The sequence below is a fragment of the Stylophora pistillata genome, chromosome 5, assembly GCF_964205215.1.
Source record: "Stylophora pistillata chromosome 5, jaStyPist1.2, whole genome shotgun sequence".
Classification (NCBI taxonomy): domain Eukaryota; kingdom Metazoa; phylum Cnidaria; class Anthozoa; order Scleractinia; family Pocilloporidae; genus Stylophora; species Stylophora pistillata.
Genome location: NC_142523.1, coordinates 19,631,705 through 19,651,063, shown reverse-complemented (window position 1 = coordinate 19,651,063; position 19,359 = coordinate 19,631,705). Strand labels below are relative to the sequence as shown.

Below are 19,359 nucleotides of genomic sequence, written 5' to 3'. Positions count from 1 at the left end.
CACGAATTTGCGATTTCAAACGTAGGTAATTGAAAAATATTTAAAATTGCTAGTTTGGAGAAAGAAGGAGCGAAATGGGCTCGATATCCTGAGTTTGTGATTAAAAACTTTAACTGAAACTAGTTGCGAAAATGAAGCACACAAACAAAATGAGTACCTGTGAATGATTTTCAATCTAAAATGTCCGCTTATCTACTTTGTCCACCTTGCAATGATTGAATTCGCTACTCCTCGCATAATTAGTTCCCTTGCAGGTACAGTTGAATTTTGAAAACAATCACTCATTATAAGAAATCCTCAAGGATCGCATGCGGGATTTGAAGCTCTATCTTCTTGGCCTAAAAATTGTCCTAAGTTCCGATTAGTTATACATTTTGTATAGATTTAACGCAAAAATTGCCAAGATTTGTGGCCTTTGTTTGCGGTTTTCCCAGACTTTAACACTCATTTCATTCTCAGCTGCAATATAAATAATTTTCTCGCTTAGATGGCTTGGAAGCCGTTTTTATTTATCTTTTCTGTGCAAGTAAATGAAAACGCCATTTTTGTCCTCACTAAGTTGATAGATTAATTTCCTACGTCAATATATCAAACTGAACCACCTAAGTTGTTTCTGACACATTTTGTCACGACAACTTCGTAAAGCCACAAATTAATAAACGGGAAACCCTAGACTGGCATAGAAGTCTTATTGAAAAAACGAAAAGAGCACAAAATACAAATCAGAATTAATCGAAAATAGATATAAACACTTAAGACGATAAAGATATCTGACAACAGTTTAATTCAGATCAGAGCTGGTTGAGGTAAGGACGAACAACTGGGCATACGCGGCAATCAGTACATTAAACATGGCCTTTTTACGCTGAAAACATCTGCTGCGCAATATCGTGTTTTCCCCTGCAAGCAAAGTCGAATAGGAATACTGTACGTGACCAAAGAAAGGAAGTAGGGTAAATCTAAAAGTAATCGCATTACCTTTACAGACGTCGCCGGACTAAACTGAGCAGCGAAATTTTTTTGCTAGCAGTTCAAACCAAAGTCCGCTTTTTCCTTGATTGTATTCAAGGGCTTTCTACCGAGAACACATTGAAAATACAAGAATTTCTACTCGTACTTCGCTTCATAGCTCTTTCCACTTCCCAGACATCCAGAAAAAAAGACTAGAGAGACCGTTTAAGGTTCTTGTTTAGCCTCTTAATTAGGACAAAATTCAATTCAAACAGGGTAGGTTTTTAGTCGGTATTTGTACTTACTTTAACACCGAGGTCCATTCAGATGGAAGTGCGGCTGTGCGCTATCAGAATAACAACAGCTCATGTAGTTAACTTGCAGCCAAATTATCATGAGTAAAAAGCAGGAGTGTGTCACGTGAACATTAGCCATGAATACGTGGGTGCAAGTTGTCCTTAAGTTTGCTTAAGGCATTGTGTAAGATGTGGGTGAAAAAAAATGAATCCCGACTAAAACTTTAAATTAAAAGAAGGACCGAGAAAGTAAAAGTTGCAATTATAGTTTCCCTGAGGGGACTGAAGATCAGGCCTAAATAAAGTTCTCGCCTGACTGTCGAAAAATGAATAACTATCCCCTAAAATGAATGCAGCTATTATCATGCAGGTAAGATTAGACTGGTTCCATTTAATTCAGGATTAATTGTCCCTTTAGAGTCTAAAACAATTACCCAGTTCGTCACAGATCTTTTTCATTCAAATTTTGTGTCATCGAAATATGCTCTCATAAAGGTGAAATTGAAATTGACTATATATTGATTGATTTGAAATTTTATTATGACTTCTTCCCGAGTTTTCAAGTCGTCTATCTAAGAATAGCCAGTCCTGGGAGCAAACTGCGCGGGCCACCTTAACCTTTTCTAGTCGAGTCTGAAAATATGTCTTTACATGGGGAAAAGCTAATTTAGGGGCATAGTCATTTTCCTATGTGTTAAATAACCATTGAATGCTCCTCACATGACACAGAAAAAGATAAGAATATCCTGAGGATATATGAACTCAGGTCCCCAAAGAAGTGCTACCGACACCTGCCTTTCTCCCCCCTTATATCCGCTTCAGCGTTGGTTATCAACATCAGGTTAATTTAATTTGCTATTTATCTGCTGGACTTGGATCTTTCCCTTTGCCATAAATAATCACCAGAAATAGTTATGGCAAAGGGTAACTCATTAGTAACATCAATGGAGAACCTTCGGAACCAGTTTGTTAATCTACTGCTAAGTGAACATAGATCTTGCATTAAACACACCGACGATAGGACCGACTTTTATCTTTCCACCGCATCTCATTAAACAAACGCTTGATAACACCTGGGCAGTTCATAGCCTTTTATAAAGCGTGGAAATTGGTATCCTGTTTCAAAGAACATAATATCTTTTGCAGAAACGGAATGACGACGTCGCCTAAAGGTGCAATCATTTGGATCTTTCATTTTAAATTTCTAGAAGACTTCCTTTTTAAACGGAAGTTTTTCGAGTTGTACAGGACTGGCATAGTAGCTGGATGGAACTACTCCATAATTTTCGTCACGATAAAATAATGTCCCACTATTTTTTCTCTTGGTATCCTGTATACAATCACGCGTAGACTTTGACTTACAGGAAGTAACAGGCATCAGAAATGTCGAGGGTCTGTCAATATTATCAACACAGAAGGAATAATCGTGTATCTCACGATGGGCCTTATATTCCATCCATTCTGTTTACCAAATATTTCACCCAAGCCATAAAAACGGAATAAAACAATTTAACAGTTGGAAACATCTTAAATGTTCTTGTGGCACGGCGATAACTTCTCCTTGTTAGGTATTCTCTTCCGCATAGCTAGTATAGAGAAATTGTACGATAACAGAAAAAATGCCAAAAATTGCAATCTAAAGCAAGTACAAGATGTCATCTAATTCAGTTCAACTTTAGAGCAAACTAAGGAAGTGTATTCGAAAGATGAACGTTTGGAGATCAAACAATTTCAAAAACACACATTCGAAACTAACACGTTTTTCTACACATCTCCTCTTGGGAAAAAATTTTTAAGGAATGTTACACTGCCTCCCAAGTATCGGAGCCAGAGTCGAAAACTCCGCAAGCCCAGGATAAAAATTTGTTCGGCAAAACATTCAAGCGGATTTGTCATTCATTCATGCGGATTTGTCACAAATGTCATGCAAATGACAAAAGTTTTGCGCTCAGCACATCACTATGCTGCAAAGCCACATTGTTTTGAAGTTTTACAGCCTCTATTCCTGTGAATGATGGCAAGCCACTGCTGCTTCTGCGCACAAAGGTGGGCTCCTTATTGGTTAGAATGTTCAATGGAAAACTGTCGACTAAAATACCATGCAGCATGAGACAAAGTTGAAATGGAATCAGTAGCTATAAAATCTTCCAGTTTATCTCTAATTGTTCTCAAAATTCCAAATAATATGGAATATCTTATCAATCTCTAACCAATTTCGCATCGCAACCAGTACTTCATATGACAAGTAAGGTCGAGTAATATAGTTTTGTAAAGGCCCCAATTCGACCAATGTTTCTCGTTATTTTATTTACTTTTCTTCTTCACACGTTTGTTTCGCGGCAATTCTGTTCTTCTTCGTCATTGCACACATCATGTATTTCTTTGCTATCCATGTGGGCATCTGGCATTGGTACGGGGCTACGCACACTCTTGACTGAAGTATATTTTGTTGAGGTCTGAGATCTTGTAGATTTAGAGTAACGAGAGTTGGAATGCTGATCTCTCTTCAAAACTTTACAAAGGGCCTCACGCAATGTTTCGCTTAAGGTCAAGCACAACCATGGATTTATGGCACTGTTAGCGTGTCCCAACCAGTTGAATAAATACTGCACATAGCGAGGAAGTAGAACATAATGAACATCAGGAAAGAATCCAAGAGCCGCGACACTATAGACTTGTGATGGAAGCCAACAGATGGCGAATACAGCGGTGATTATCATAAGCATGCGCACAACCTTTTGTTTGGTCGCCTCGTTTCGTTGTTTCGTTTCTGGAATATCGAATCCTGGAATATTTCTCTTGCGCAGCCGGCGACAAACCGAGAAATATAGCGTGGATATCACAAGTAGTGGAATCAAGTACATAAGAAAAAACAAATACAGGTAATAAAAGATCATCTTGAAGTTTTTCCCAGGAGACTGGAACAAGGGCGCACAGTAAAACGTGCCGTTTGGACGATATTGAACATTTTTCCATGTCACAGCAACGGGGATCGAGGTAATCGTTGCACTCAACCAAATTCCCACGGAAAGGATTCGCCCTCGACGAAATTTTGGGAAACGATCGAGAGGAAAAGTAACTCCCAAGTAGCGATCCACTGACATTAACAATAGACTACCGATGGACGCCGCCAGTGAGGTGAAGTTTAAGTACCTCACACCTGCACATGTGACAAGGCCTAGGCCTCCAGGGAACCATTTTCCCCGCGTAAAGACAAATGACATGGACTCGGGCATCACAGCTAAGGTCACGAAGATATCAGCGACGGCCATGTTAACGAACAAAACCCGTGTGAGGGACCTTGCTTGAGGTCTCCACTTGACGATGAATATCAGGAGGAAATTTCCACTCAGAGCGACTAGTATCGTTATGGAATACAGAAAAACAAAGCCGGCTTGCTGTGGAGTGCCGAAAGAGGATGAGTTGTTTCTCTCAAACTCACCTGCAAAGTAATACGAATCATTAGAAATTTCGACAAGGTATTCAAAGTGTCACCAACCCCCCAGATTTTTTATCATAAAATAAATCTTCTTGTTTTCGTGATAAAAAAAAGTCGAAAATATTTTAATTGTGCTGCCTTTGTAATAATTACTGCAAACGGTTAGACTTTCTAGTCTTCTCGGATAGGAACGATAAATGGAGGTCCCGTCTCACAAGCCCTTATATGTGATTTTAATTTGTGGGACGTTAAAGAACCCACACACTCCTCGAAAAGAGTAGGGCACGTAGTGCCCGGCGATGTGGTCTACCTTTATATTCCCAATAGAGAAATTGTAGGAATGAGGCGGGTTGGGTCGCTACTTCACCCCGGGAGGTGAAGTATAGTTATATAACTATAGTTATATAACTATTTATATAACTAATGGGAAAGGAAGCGCTGCAACCTAACAAAAAAAAAAATACCTAATTAAGCCCGGATGGTGTTTTTTTGGAGGATGTAACAATACACCCTCCTCAGAAGATAGTCTCGGCCTTTACATTATCCCATAGAACGAGGACAACCGCCCTGAAGCGAAGAAACGCATAATAGGTGTGACTCTCAAGTTGGTTGGTTTTGAATGTGCCACTTCCCCATCGCTATTCTTTTGTGTGCTATTTTTGTCAACTTTCACTCCCAGGGTAATCATTGACTTCAGAGCTATATTTCTCTCCCAGTCCTCAGGCTGGAAGCCTCGGGAGCGAGCGTTGAGGTTGCTTTACACGGTTATGTAGGTTTAAGAGGCCGTAGTGGCTTGAAGTCGGGCGATGCCCTCCTTTACGCGAAAAAACTTTTTTGGCAGGTATTTGAGTTAGGCCTGTGCTTAGTATCTTACCATTTCTTACTGATATTGGTGAATTCACAGCAGTTGTAGGGGTTTCCATCTTCAGCGTCTGAAAGGTAGAGCAAAGTAAACATAAGAATCCATAACAGTTTTCGGCCGACAGGAGGGGTGTGCATACTACACGGGATGATTTGTGGTATGCTGTCACGGTCACTGCAGCATACATGAAAATAGGTAGGAACTAGAGGTTGTAAAATGATGCTCGAAGGGAGTGTCGCAGTAGGTTTGTCTCACGTACAAAACAGAAAACGTACCGCATCCCACATATTAACGACTATTCTGTTCCACGAGAGAAAGATGATTGAAAAATATAGTGAATAATTAACAATCAACCAATAATTATATGGCAACAAATAATCATATTACAAACGAGAATAATAGTTATGATAACAATCGTAATAGTTCTGACAACTTTTAGGGGCTAGCTGAAGAACCTTATTGTCTCTTTATTGATCTATCCTCTAAGCTCCAATAATGATCAAACAGAGTCTGTGCTCCTTTCAATTTTACCTTTCATTATAAATTATTTTCTTATTTCATTGTAATTGCATCCACAGAAGACAGTGGCCATGAAAAACGGCCAATTAATTTTAAGTGGCAATACCTTGATGCGCTATACCGACATTGAGTTATTATTTCCCTGTGTGTATGGCTACTAATAACCGAGAAGTAACAAAAGACTATTGGGATTTGAAGGCAGAGCAAGCGAGATTTGTACTCAAAGAACCATCAATAAAAAAAGGTTATCCCTAAATAAAAGTATCTCAATAGCCTTAATGTGGCTTTTTTTTTTTACCCTGAGAGACCAATCATTCTCGGGAAGGGGCTGTGACATTTATCGAACCGACAACAAAAAAGCCAAATGATTATTGAAACAGAACTGAACCTTTGGTTTAACAACGCCGTTGTCATTTGAAACGGTTCAAACTCCCATACAAAGCTTCAAGTTTAGAACATATATCTTCTTTTAGAGAGCTTGGGTCTCCTGTGATTTTATTTTCCGGCGAGCCTTTAAATATCTTGTTAACGCAATTGAATATTATCCGTATTAACCGAAGACAAAGTTTTAATTATATTTTGTCGAATATAAAAAATAACTCGTCACTCTACGGAATTAGCATTCCTTGCAATTTCAATCCTATTTTGTTGGCTTTCTTCGGCTGAAACGGTTTTAAATTAACCCTCTATTGTAAATATTACGCATATGAAACTCCCTGTTAACAAAAGGTTCTATCATATTTCGGACGGTCACGCCCACTGAAAGCCCTCTCACTTAAAATTAAAATTTGATATTTTTGTGCTTACTGTGATTTTCCAGAACATTTTCACAATTGGTTACCACTGCTTTATTACACTTTCATGTTTATTGCATCAAAATCAACCGTTATATGGAAAATACTGCCGTTATATGGAAAATACTGCTTCTCAAAATGGATATTACGAAAATATAATTAGACTGAAAGACAAACTGGACACTCCTTTTAATTTCGATTTAAGGTATTTCATCAAAATTTAATGATCTCTCGATAGGAGGGAGATTTTTTCTCCGGGATTATTCAACAGTCTTGTCTATCAACAGCCTCTCTGTAGATATATTAACAGCAACCTACTTCCACGAGTTAAAGTCCTCGTTAACGACATAGTACTTCAGGTCTTTTTTCGATAAACTTATCCCCATTTACAAGTGGTAGTATGACTTCATGTGTATTTTAACGATTGTTAAATTGATGATTAGAACTTCAGCTTTTTTTTTTTTGATGTCTCCTTCTTTGTTTCAGCTTGACCTTTAACGTTGCAAAGGGATGATTGTTCTAGCTCAAAGTTCTTCTCACTTTATATCACAACTTACTCGTAAGTGTCTATCTCCCTGCATGATATCTAATACCCCACTGGCCATGACCCACGAAATATTCGGCATGTGATGTGGTCAGAATATGTTGTTGTATTTGTTGTTGTCGTTGGATAATCAGGAAGCCGTGAACACATAATAATAATAATCATGCACGCCACACACTTCTTCATAGCCAGAAAGAGCAATAAGTCCTGACTAAAATGAAATTCAAACTTCAACCTTTCAGAGGTGATAAACAATATTTGAGTTGATAAATAGACGTGACCTGTTCTGAATCGCATGCTTGATTTACATTTGACTTCGCGTGTCGAGACCAAAAGAACAAGAAACAAAAAGTAAACATTCCCACCTTAGAGTTGTCCTGTTTTCTCCAAATAACTTTAAAGCTTAACAGAAATCGTTTACATTTGCATGAATGACTGGCTGGCCAGACAGAAAAACATAGGGGATGGAGTTTGCTTTTAACAGTCTCATTATCTGGAAGCAATCAGCATTCCCGTAATTGAAAGACAATGTACGAACTCACAGATTATGTTTTTATGTTCCGAAAAAATTCTGAATTTCGACCTATCCCAACTGATTGTCCTTCTATATGCTTTTACTTTTTGCAAAAGAACAAGAAATAGAAAGCAAACATTCCTACCTTAGAGTTGTCCCGTTTTCTCCAAATAACTTTAAAGCTTAACAGAAATCGTTTACATTTGCATGAATGACTGGCTGGCCAGACAGAAAAACATAGGGGATGGAGTTTGCTTTTAACAGTCTTATTATCTGGAATAAATCAGCATTCCCGTAATTGAAAGACAATATACGAACTCACAGCCGCATGCTTTTGTGTTTCGAAAAAATTCTGAATTTTGACCTATCCCAACTGATTGTCCTTCTCTGTGCTTTTACTTTTTGCAAAAGAACAAGAAACAGAAAGTAAACAATCCCACCTTAGAGTTGTCCTGTTTTCTCCAAATAACTTTTAAGCTTAACAGAAATCGTTTACATTTGCATGAATGACTGGCTGGCCAGACAGAAAAACATAGGGGATGGAGTTTGCTTTTAACAGTCTTATTATCTGGAAGCAATCAGCATTCCCGTAATTGAAAGACAATATACGAACTCACAGCTTAAGTTCTTATCTTCCGAAAAAATTCTGAATTTTGACCTATCCCAACTGATTGTCCTTCTATGTGCTTTTACTTTTTGCAAAAGAACAAGAAATAGAAAGTAAACCTTCCTACATTAGAGTTGTCCCGTTTTCTCCAAATAACTTGTAAGCTTAACAGAAATCGTTTACATTTGCATGAATGACTGGCTGGCCAGACAGAAAAACATAGGGGAGGGAGTTTGCTTTTAACATTCTTATTATCTGGAAGCAATCAGCATTCCCGTAATTGAAAGACAATATACGAACTCGCAGCCGCATGTTTTTATGTTCCGACAAAATTCCGAATTGCGACATATCCCAACTGATTGTCCGTCTCTGCCCTTTTACTTTTTCACTTTTCCTAGGTAATAAACATTCATGCTTGCTGTCACAGACACCAAAGGCTTAAAAAAAAATAAAAAAACTTATAATTCTGATCTCTCAAGCAGGAACTCGCGAGCGCTGTCCAAAAATAGCTACTTTGATTAAAAAAGATGTCTGTTATCGCAAAAGATGACAGAATTTTTTAACAAGGTGTACGTTGAAGTCTTAAATGTGATAGCTTTCCTAAATGTAATAAAGTCCTAAATGTAATAAGCCTCCAATGCAATAGTTTAAGTGCGCTTGTGCATCCGCATTGACAACTGTTGCATCAGAGAATCCTCTGACCAAAACTCATGGCATATTGCGGGCTCGCTCGCTGATTTTCATCAGCGTGGTTTTGGCTTGAGACTTGAGCCGAGAAGTTCCGGCTACAAACCCTTATACTGATGTGCTTTTGGCTTCAAATTGACAGATGTCAAAACAATAGAACTATGACCAATCCAGCCATCTTACAAGAGATTTTAAATTTTCGGCAGGTCATTTTTCACAGAAAAAAAACTGCGTTTTCTTTTCAGTTATCATGGATAACGGAAAATAGTTTCTTTTTTTCACGTACCACGACTGGCATATCGTTCACAGTTCATGGCTTTTAACTTTTTACAATCACGAGTCACGGTGATTAAAAACAGCCGATCACGTTTCACGGAAAACCCCTTATCACCCCTCGATTCTCGATATTTATGCTCACTTCAGTAGAAATGGAGACAAGACGCACTAGACGAAATTATTTGTCTGGCCATTTGCTCATGCAGATTTAAAACACAAAAACCTGCGACTAATTTTTAAAGAACCATAACATGAAAACTAAAAAATTCTCAAGCTTGGGATCCTAAAGGAATTTATGAAAAGACAAATCCGAATTTGCGGAAACATTGTATCAGTTAGAAATGAACGATGCAGTTAATTTATTATTACTTCTGGTGTTGTTTACCCATTCAGACTGGCAATAATCTATGAAGTATGAAAGAACTGAAGCGGAAACTGGCAAAGAGAATTTACATAAAAATTCAACAATGCTAAAACCTGGGAATGAAACTCGTTTATCGACAGCAGATAAAGGCATATTCTTTGAATTTTCTTTGCATTTTCTTCTAAATATATAGGACATTGTATTTTAATTTCTCCTTAGCTTCTTCCAAAATATACCACAGGCTGTGGTGGAAATTATGTTGGAAGAAATCGAAAGTGATGAGTTTCAATGTTGATAATACTGGCTTAAGTGTTCACTTCACTGGCTTAAGTGTTCCAAATCCTACAAGCTCTGATGAAGACTGGTACGTAGGTCACGTGAGAATGCACCAAGTACGATGACACCCTGCCGTCGGCTTATCAGGTAGGAGCTAAACCATCTTAGTAAGTTTCCCCCGAAAGCCGCTTCTTGGAGCTTGTGCAATATAAGGTCGTGTCCGACCTTTTCGAACGCCTTAGACATGTCGAGGTAAACAACAATTTACAACAATTTATCACTTATAGAGCGCTATTTACAATGACAGATCAACAGCGCTTTTCAATCAATCCTAACACGCCCATCCCACCCCAGGGGATGACATCCATCACACAGTAATCTCATGCGTGGGAAATTAACGTCTCCTACCCCTAACCCTGTAGGAGACGGGACCTCCATTTATTCGTCCCTATCCGAGAAGACTAGAATATCTAACCATTTCTTGATGTTATAGAAAGGTAGCATATTCTTCTCAATTATTTTAAGACCTTGAGTGTTGGTCCGGCCGGGGCTCGAGCCCTCGACCTCCCGCACAACAGTCCAGCACTCTATCCATTGAGCTAACCGGGAGGCGGTTAGGCGGTAAACAGAGTCTATCTGACGTCCCCTATTCAAAAGTGAGCCAATGGTGTCCAGCGATTCGAGCAAGTTGGTTATACGTGATTTGCCACTTTGGAATCCATATTGCCTGGCAGATATAATTCGGATAGTTGCTCCTTGATACTGTTAAGGACGCAACGTTCCATAACTTTGGAAACGATAGAGAGTAAAGAGATAGGGTGGTAGTTTTCGATGTATGCCTTTTAATTCTTTTTGTGGACAGGTACTATGTTTGCCAGCTTCCCACTCACTTGGAATGTTACCCTCACTTAGAGATCTATTAAACAACACGGTTAAAGACGGAGCGATAACAGGAGCGGTCTCTTTGAGTAGCCTGGCAGGAATCTCATCGGGACCGGTAGCTTTTTCAGGTTTTAGTGCTTCAAGAATTGATTGAACTTCTTGAACAGACAGAGAAATGTCCGAAATAATGGAGTTTGACAAAGAGTCCTCTGTGAGCAGGATTTGATTTGTATTTGTATTGCCTACAAAGACCGATATGAAGTATTTATTAAACACCTCTGATATATCTATCTGATATATCTGATATGATCTTGTATTGTCTGTTTCCATGGAGACCAGCTTTGGGACGCTCCGCGTCCTGGAGTTTATGTTAAGAACTGACCAAAGGCATTTAGGATTGGATTTGAAGTCAATGTTCGCAGTCTCAAAGAATCTTTCTGTACGCCTTTGTCATTTGAAACAGTTCAAACTCCCATACACAGCTTCAGGTTTAGATCTCATAGAGAGCTTGGGCCTCCTGTGATTTTATTTTTCGGCGAGCCTTTAAATATCTTGTTAACGTAATTGAATATTATCCGTATTAACCGAAGACAAAGTTTTAATTATGTTCTGTCGAATAAAAAGAATAACTCGCCACCCTGCGGAATTAGCATTCCTTGCAATTTCAATCCTATTTTGTTTGCTTTCTTCGGCTAAAACCGTTTTAAAATAACCCTCTATTAAGAAAACTGCGATAACAGCCACCGTTATATAGAAAATACTGCCATTATATGGAAAATACAGCTTCTCAAAAAGGGATATCTCCAAAGCACAAAGAGACTGAAAGACAAACTGGACACTCCTCTCAATTTCGATTTAGGTATTTCATCAAAATTTAATTATCTCTCGATAAGAGGCCCGGGGAGATTTTTCTGAGGGATTATTGAACAGCCTCTTTGTAACTATAGTAACTTACAGTTAATAATAATAATAATAATAATAATAATAATAATCTTTTCCACGAGTTAAAGTCCTCGTTAACGACATGGTACTTCGGGTTTTTATCGATAAACTTATCTCCATTTTACAAGTTAAAATCTGCCGAAGCAGTGTAATAATGGCATCATGTGTATATTAACGATTAGTAGATTGATGATTAGAATTTCAGTATATTTTTGGATGTCTGCTTCTGTGTTTCAGCTTGACCTTTAACGTTGCAAAGGGATGATCGTTCTAGCCCAAAGTTCTGCTCGCTTTATATCCCAACTTACTCGTAAGTGTCTATCTCCCTGCATGATATCTAATACCACACTGGCCATGACCACGAAATATTCGGCATGTGATGTGGTCAGAATATGTTGTTGTATTTGTTGTTGTCGTTGTTGTTGTTATTATTTCGCCATTCGTTATTCATTTCTTTCTTTGACCTGAATTCGTCACTCTTTAACTCTTTCCTTCTACTCCACAGTCTCTACATATTATCCACTGAGTTTGTGAATGGTATGGATAATAATAATAATAATAATAATATTAATGATAATAATAATTTATTAATTCATAGTGCGCTTTTTAACATGTAATGATCAAAAGCGCATTACACTTGTCAAAATCTAGGAATTAAAACGTACATTGTATATATAAATTTTATATATATATATATATGTAAGAAGAAAAGAAAATGTATACTTAATACTATATTTAAAACATGTACATGATTTATCTAAGAAATATTGAAAGCTAGTTTGAATAAATGAGTCTTCAGTTGAGTTTTAAAACTTGCGATACAATTCACGCTGCGCAAGCTGGCTGTCGCCAATTGTTTTCTTCATTCTTCCTGAGGGATACTCTAAACAAATACCATCGTTGGAACGCAAGGAATAGCGTGTGTTCTATTATTGCATTGACTAAGTCCGCTAAGTAGGCTGGTGTCATTCCACGAAGAACTCAGTTAGCAACAAGAGTTTAAAATTAATTCTGTATCTTACGGGTAGCCAATGCAAATCAGTAAGTAAAACGAGCGTAATATGATTGTACTTTCTACTTGACGTGAGCAGCGTAGCTGCAGCGTTCTGTACTCATTGCAATTTGGAGATTTTACGGTCCGGTATTCCATAGAGGAGTCCATTACTGTAATCTATTCTGCTATTAACAAAAGCATACAACACCATTTCTAATTTCTCTCTAGGCAGATATTGGCTTATTATCTTGATATTATGTGGCCAGAAAAATGCAGCACTGCAAGACTTAGATATATGTGCTGACACAGTAAAATGCGAGTCAAACCAGGCACCGGGATTACGCACTTGAGAAACGGGCTTTACATCCACCGTGCCAACATGAACTGAACGGTGATTAATCTTAAGCAACTGCCGTCTCGCGATCGATCAAATAATAAGGAATTCTGTCTTATCGTCATTTGTTTTTAACTTGTCCTGGTATACCATTTGCATTTATCACCTAGAGGGTGTCCTCTTTAACGGAACACAAAGTTCTGAATTATGGAAAGAAATATTTGGAAGCTATAAGGGAGAATAGCGTCAGATCCTTGGATTATAAAGCCAACCATGCGTGATCCTATTATTTTCACTGGTGTAGCATCAAGATCATACACAAGGAAAGCGAAGATAGCGAGAGAAAAATGAAAAGACAGATGAAGAATACACGACATAAGGACGCCATTGGCTAACAACCAAATAATTTGGATAATCAGGAAGCCGTGAACACATAATAAAAATCATGCACGTCTTCACACACTTCTTCATTGCCAGAAAGAGCAATAAGTCCTGACTCAAATAGAATTCAAACTTCAACCTTTCAGAAGTGATAAACAATATTTGAGTTGATAAACAGACGTGACCTGTTCTAAATCGCGTGCTTGATTTACATTTGACTTCGCGTGTCGAGAGCAAAAGAACAAGAAACAGAAAGTAAACAGGCCACCCTAGAGTTGTCCTGTTTTCTCCAAATAACTTTAAAGCTTAACAGAAATCGTTTACATTTGCATGAATGACTGGCTGGCCAGACAGAAAAACATAGGGGATGGAGTTTGCTTTTAACAGTCTTGTTATCTGGAATCGATCAACATTACTGCAGTTGAAAGACAATATACGAACTCAATGCTCATTTTTGTATGTTCCGACATAATTCCGAATTGCGACATATCCCAGCTGATTGTCCGTCTCTGTGCTTTTACTTTTTCACTTTTCCTCGGTTATAAATAATCATGTTTGCTGTCACAGACACCAAAAGCTCAAGCAAAAAATTAAAAACTTATAATTCTTATTAGTCAAACAGAAACTTGCAAGCGCTCTTCAAAATATATTAAATTTTGATTAAAAAGAGGGTCTATTATCTTAAAAGATAACAGACTTTTGATAAGGTAAATATGGTTTTATCAACTGAATAAATCATGTATATTGGCCCCCGTAATAAGTTTCAAAGCTGACTTTGAAAATTGTGAGTCGTGTGTGTGTTTAGATACAGAAAATAGAGTTACACTATTGGTGGGAAGGTGACGAGGAAACCAACAATAAATTAGTTGAATGAAAAACGTTCGTTGATACGGTGAGAAATTAAGAGTGCCGAAAGCAGTCTCTAGAGACTTAATCTCCCTAATCATTCTGAGCAGCACATGGCAATCTGCGGCCTTTCTTTACATCTATGCAGTTCACAAAGCCGCAAAACCCCAGAAGAAAAGTTTGACTTTCAAATCGCCACTCTTAATCCCCACAGTATCAACGAACGCTTTTCATTCAACTAATTTATTCTTGTTTTTCTCATCACAATGGCCAATTTCCATTATCATCTCAGATGAGAAAACCATAATTACCTTCTTTTACTCCCCAACTGAAGCAGCATCACAGTTTCTTTGAAAACGTACTCCCTTTATTCTTTATTCTTTTTTTCTTTTTTTTTTTTTTACTGAAGTTTCCATGAATTCAACATTCGTTGACAGACGTGGCAGTAGTAGGATATTGTAAGTTTTTTGTTTTTCAGCACAGGACTGTAGCACTACCTTTTTTTTAGACACAGCATTGCAAAGTTTTCTGTTTCGTTCTTCTCCGCTAAAATGCCTAACAATGAGTGTACGTCTACAGGTGTCTATAAGGTCCCGAAAATGACTTGAAGTTCATAACTTTGCCCTAGTCTTTACTGACGCAACAACACCGCCGTCAACCAACAAACTAATAAGGAATTGTGATGTGGACAATAATACCCTCATGACTTATAAAATACTGTCACTTAATCAAATGCGACGAAAGCTACCTTCGAGTTCACGAGTTACTTAGGCCAATCTACACTTTAATCTCGCTTTTTAAAAAGTCTTTTAGAATTATCATCGTAAATAAAGCTAAAGCATAACTTTTTAATGTGGCAAATATAAATTTTTTTCCTCTCGAAAAGGAGAATAAGAGCTGACGTAATTCAAAATCAAAGTAAACGAATCCAAATTGTTTTTTTTTTTTTTGTCAAAATAAGAGATAAAAACAAAAAGGTATAAGTTTTATAAGACATACTGACGACTCAGATAAATCATAAGATCTCATACGACGAAAACTTCTCAATGGAAGCGAATTCTACGCTTAGTATAGATGTCGTAAGTTGACGATCTTCCTTAAACAACATCCTGGCTGTTAAGAGATTTCACTTGTCGTGTAATGTTGTGACATTTACATTTAGGGCCAAATCTTAATAATTTATGATTTTAGCCTTATTGAGTCAGCTTTTACATATAGGTCTTCAGCATTAATCCTTTAGTTATTTCTCATTTTAGGTATAGAAGAGTAAAATACTTTTTTTAAAAAAAAAAATAGTTAACGAACTAAGCGAACCTATTTCTATTTTTTAAAACGTCTTGATACGAAGTCTACTATTGTCAGACGGAAAGGCGGAGAAGATTAATACAAGTTTCTACTATTTTAGTTCGTGCAAGCTAAGTACTGCTCGCAATTTAATCTTTTAAAACTGAAAAAAGTTGCATCAGAAGATTTTGAGGTTAACCTTGAAAAACATTAGAAGAAACATGGAAAAAATCCCCCTCGTTCATCATGGAATTAAACCCAGTGCTATCTGCCACCGGAAGAATATTAATTCAAACGAAAAATAAAAAAGGAGAAGAAGATGGCTACTTGTTTTGTCTCCTAAGTTATGATTGCCGTTCTTACCTGATCTCAGTGTTTATTCAGCTTTACGGTGCACTTGATTATATCGCGGATGATCTTTTCTGATGTTAAGAAACAACGTTTAAATATATCTGCAAACAAAAAAGTATACAATTTATTTACCATTAGATGTATTAGCCTATGAATTCAGTGATGTATCTGTAGCTCAGATATCAAACTTACTAACACTGACTTCTCTTGATGGCGACTTGTCGACGAAAGGAGAAGCATTTACCACCAAATAAAATGCATGCCGTAAACAAGGTCAAATGAAGTCTCCGCGTCTTCGAGGCTTGGGGAAATTTAAAAAAAAATCATATCGAGGTGGTGGGGCGAAATATTAATATATTTTGTTTAATTCCCCCAAGCCTTGGAGCCACGTTAGAATTTTTTATTAATCAAAAATAGCGTATTTACGTTCAAACTGACTTAAGCGTTAGACATTTTCTTTCATTATTATATTTTTAATTACTTTCTATTTTAATTTAACAAGTTTTTCGGACCAAAATGAGTATATATAGATTACATTTGAGGTTGTAATGAGGAGAAGTTATTGGTCGTACAAATATACTTTCATACCATAAATCGATTTCCTTTTAGTATATAATTAAGCGAAGACAAGGAAACTTTTCAAAACCAATTCGCTGATAAAATCCCCGCACTAAGCCTATTTTATATTGAAATAATTTTTTCCCATGTCAGATCTACTCGCATTCTTAATTAGTTAAGTCTGAGATCTGTTCTAGAGTTATATTCGATATCACGTCGGTGATAGTCAAATAGCCAGCCTCTTAAATATTAAAAATGCTGGTAAGCTAAAGATAGAGGCTCGAGAGGAAAAACCTTGAAAATCAACCTATGCGATTCCACGGTTAGAAATAAAGGAATACAATAAAGATCAACTTCAGTTTGTATGCTGACTCCGTGTCGTAATAGAGATTTCTAGTCAAAAAAATATTACCCACCAGTTCTGGACCTCAAATTTCTCAATTCTGAATTCATCTCACACCTGAATCTAGAAGTAATTAGCCCTTTTTTCATTCCCGTTCTAGCGACCCCTTTAATTTCTTCGTTTATGGTGGCAATTCGCAAATCCGAGTAACATCGATCCCGATTTCGATGTATTTCAAATTTCCTTCGACTACTCGTAAACGTTTAATGAAGCTTCAACCATGTTTTGGGATGTTCTGACGACATTTGCGTAAAAATGGTTTTATGTAAGTCAAAACAGTCGCCATGGGGCTCAGTGTTGGAAACCCAAACAAGATTTTTTATTCTCTCTTTTTTAAATTCTTATAGGATCACGATTTGACTTTTCAGCATGCAATTTGCAAGTTTTGGATTGAAGTGAACTCAAGTCAAGGACAAATTTGTGGAAGAATGAACTCTGACTTTATGCCCGCCCTTCTTTAATACTCGACTAATACCGGTGGAAAAGAAAAAAAAATTCATTTAATTTGTTTTTTTCTTTTTTCTCTTCAGTTTCTAAACGACAGAAATTTCACCTTTGCTACGCGCTGTTTGGCGTAAATTTACACGACAGGGCTTCAGAGTACCATAAACGTCTAGAAAATTGAAATAGATAAGGACAGTTTCAAAAAAACAAAAAAATATAGGGGAAAAAATTTGGTAGGCTTACAATTTTGAGTTTTTCTTCTGTTTTGAGACGGATCCATGCTTCTTATTCAAGGGTAATTAAACAACCTTGAATTAAAAAGGGAAAAAAAGTCCCTAAATGATCAATATATTCATTCTGTAGGGGAAAAATGTGCTCTATTTCGATAAATGAAATTATCACATGGCCTAGTGAAATTTGGTTCAGCTTTAATCAGACTTTAAATCATAAGCATGAACTTCTGACTTGTTTTGTTTTATATATATATAGAAGTTAATGTGGCACACGAGGACGGACAACTTCGAGCGAAGGAAGACATATACTCAATAAAAAATGTACATTTAATAAAATACGTTTCGGTCCGAGACCTTCATCAGTTGTAATACAATAACTTACAAACTCCTTAAATGGGTTTACAAAGAGGGCGTGGTGACACGTTTTAACAAAAACAGTAATTACCACGCGAAAAATTATCACAATCTACGAGAAAAACAAACATAGAAATTAAAAAATTGTCGAATCCACTGAAAATGTTAAGGAACCAGCGTTAAAATAAGGCGCAAATTGTACCAAAATTTCCAATCAAAGCTGAGACCGGGACCTTTGATGCCCGCCCAATTTGGAAAAATTTCCCACATTAATCATAGTTTATTCTCTTTTGGAGTGAATAGATGACTTGAGCACGAGTGCATCTCGAGAAAACTAGTAAAAATACGGGGGGTAAATTGTTTCCAGAGTGTGTGCGATGGTGTGAGATGAGTGAAAAAGAATGAATCCCGAACATAAATCTTATAGAAGAAATAGGAGAGGAAAAAGGTAAAAGAGATAGTTGCCCCAAGAGGATCGAGGAGTAGGCCATAAGTAATTAAGTTCTTTAATTTAGCAGTGGAAAGTAAGCAACTTACCTAGAAATTACTGCTGCTATCATGATGCAGATAAGATCAGATTGGATCTACTTAATTTATTTAGGGGCTGCGCAAAATTTTCTATGTAATGTAATTGTTAAAGACCCTCCAACTTAACGCATAAAATAAGTACATTGGGTAAAGTATAGACTGGACTGGACTATATTTTTGGACCATTTTTTGGACCATTTTTTGGACCATTTTTTGGACCATTTTCTGGACCATTTTTTGGACCTTTTTTTGTTGAACCATTTGTTAGACCATTTTATAAGGGGGGAAGCACACCATTAGTACTCAGGGAGGGGTGGGTGCAGTCTATAAGTACTGAGCGAGGGGTGAGAAGCCGACTGTTATTACTCATAGGGGAGGTGACGTGGTTGTAATTGTAAACACTACTGGTTAATGGAGCTTTAACTCGATCGTACAAATGATTTTGATATGATATATGGCAGAACAATCTACGGGAGATTTACAGAGTACAATGTTAGAGTCACAGAGCTAGTCTTTGTTAATTGCGCCAATTCAGTTTCGAGCCATTGGGACTCAAGTGCCTCGCCCCTTTCCCGAAGGGCACTCCTCCAACCTGCCCTGTCCTGAGCAAGCTCTTCCCAACTACCAGCGTCGGGAAGAGCTTGCTGAGGACAAATTATTTTAATCGGTCTTAAACCGGTTGCTATAATGATGGAA

The 19,359-nt window shown here is 37.3% G+C and overlaps 1 protein-coding gene across 3 annotated transcripts in view; it reads right to left on the bottom strand.

Moving 5' to 3' along the window:
• Positions 1–2,676: 2,676 nt before the first annotated feature.
• The window catches only part of LOC111322451 (prolactin-releasing peptide receptor), a 33,510-nt gene continuing 16,827 nt past the window's right edge, over positions 2,677–19,359 (bottom strand). The window contains exons 1-4 of one of the 3 annotated variants that reach the window (XM_088761550.1): positions 16,336–16,643; positions 16,156–16,244; positions 5,561–5,618; positions 2,677–4,689 (exon numbers count right to left, since the gene is read on the bottom strand). In XM_088761550.1, coding sequence (XP_088617676.1) covers positions 3,569–4,689; positions 5,561–5,609 — 1,170 coding nt within the window. In that variant the 5' untranslated portion in view covers positions 5,610–5,618; positions 16,156–16,244; positions 16,336–16,643 and the 3' untranslated portion in view covers positions 2,677–3,568. Of the gene's footprint in view, positions 4,690–5,560; positions 5,619–16,155; positions 16,245–16,335; positions 16,644–19,359 lie in introns of those variants that run through there. The other 2 variants (XM_088761551.1, XM_088761548.1) reach the window with 2 other exon arrangements.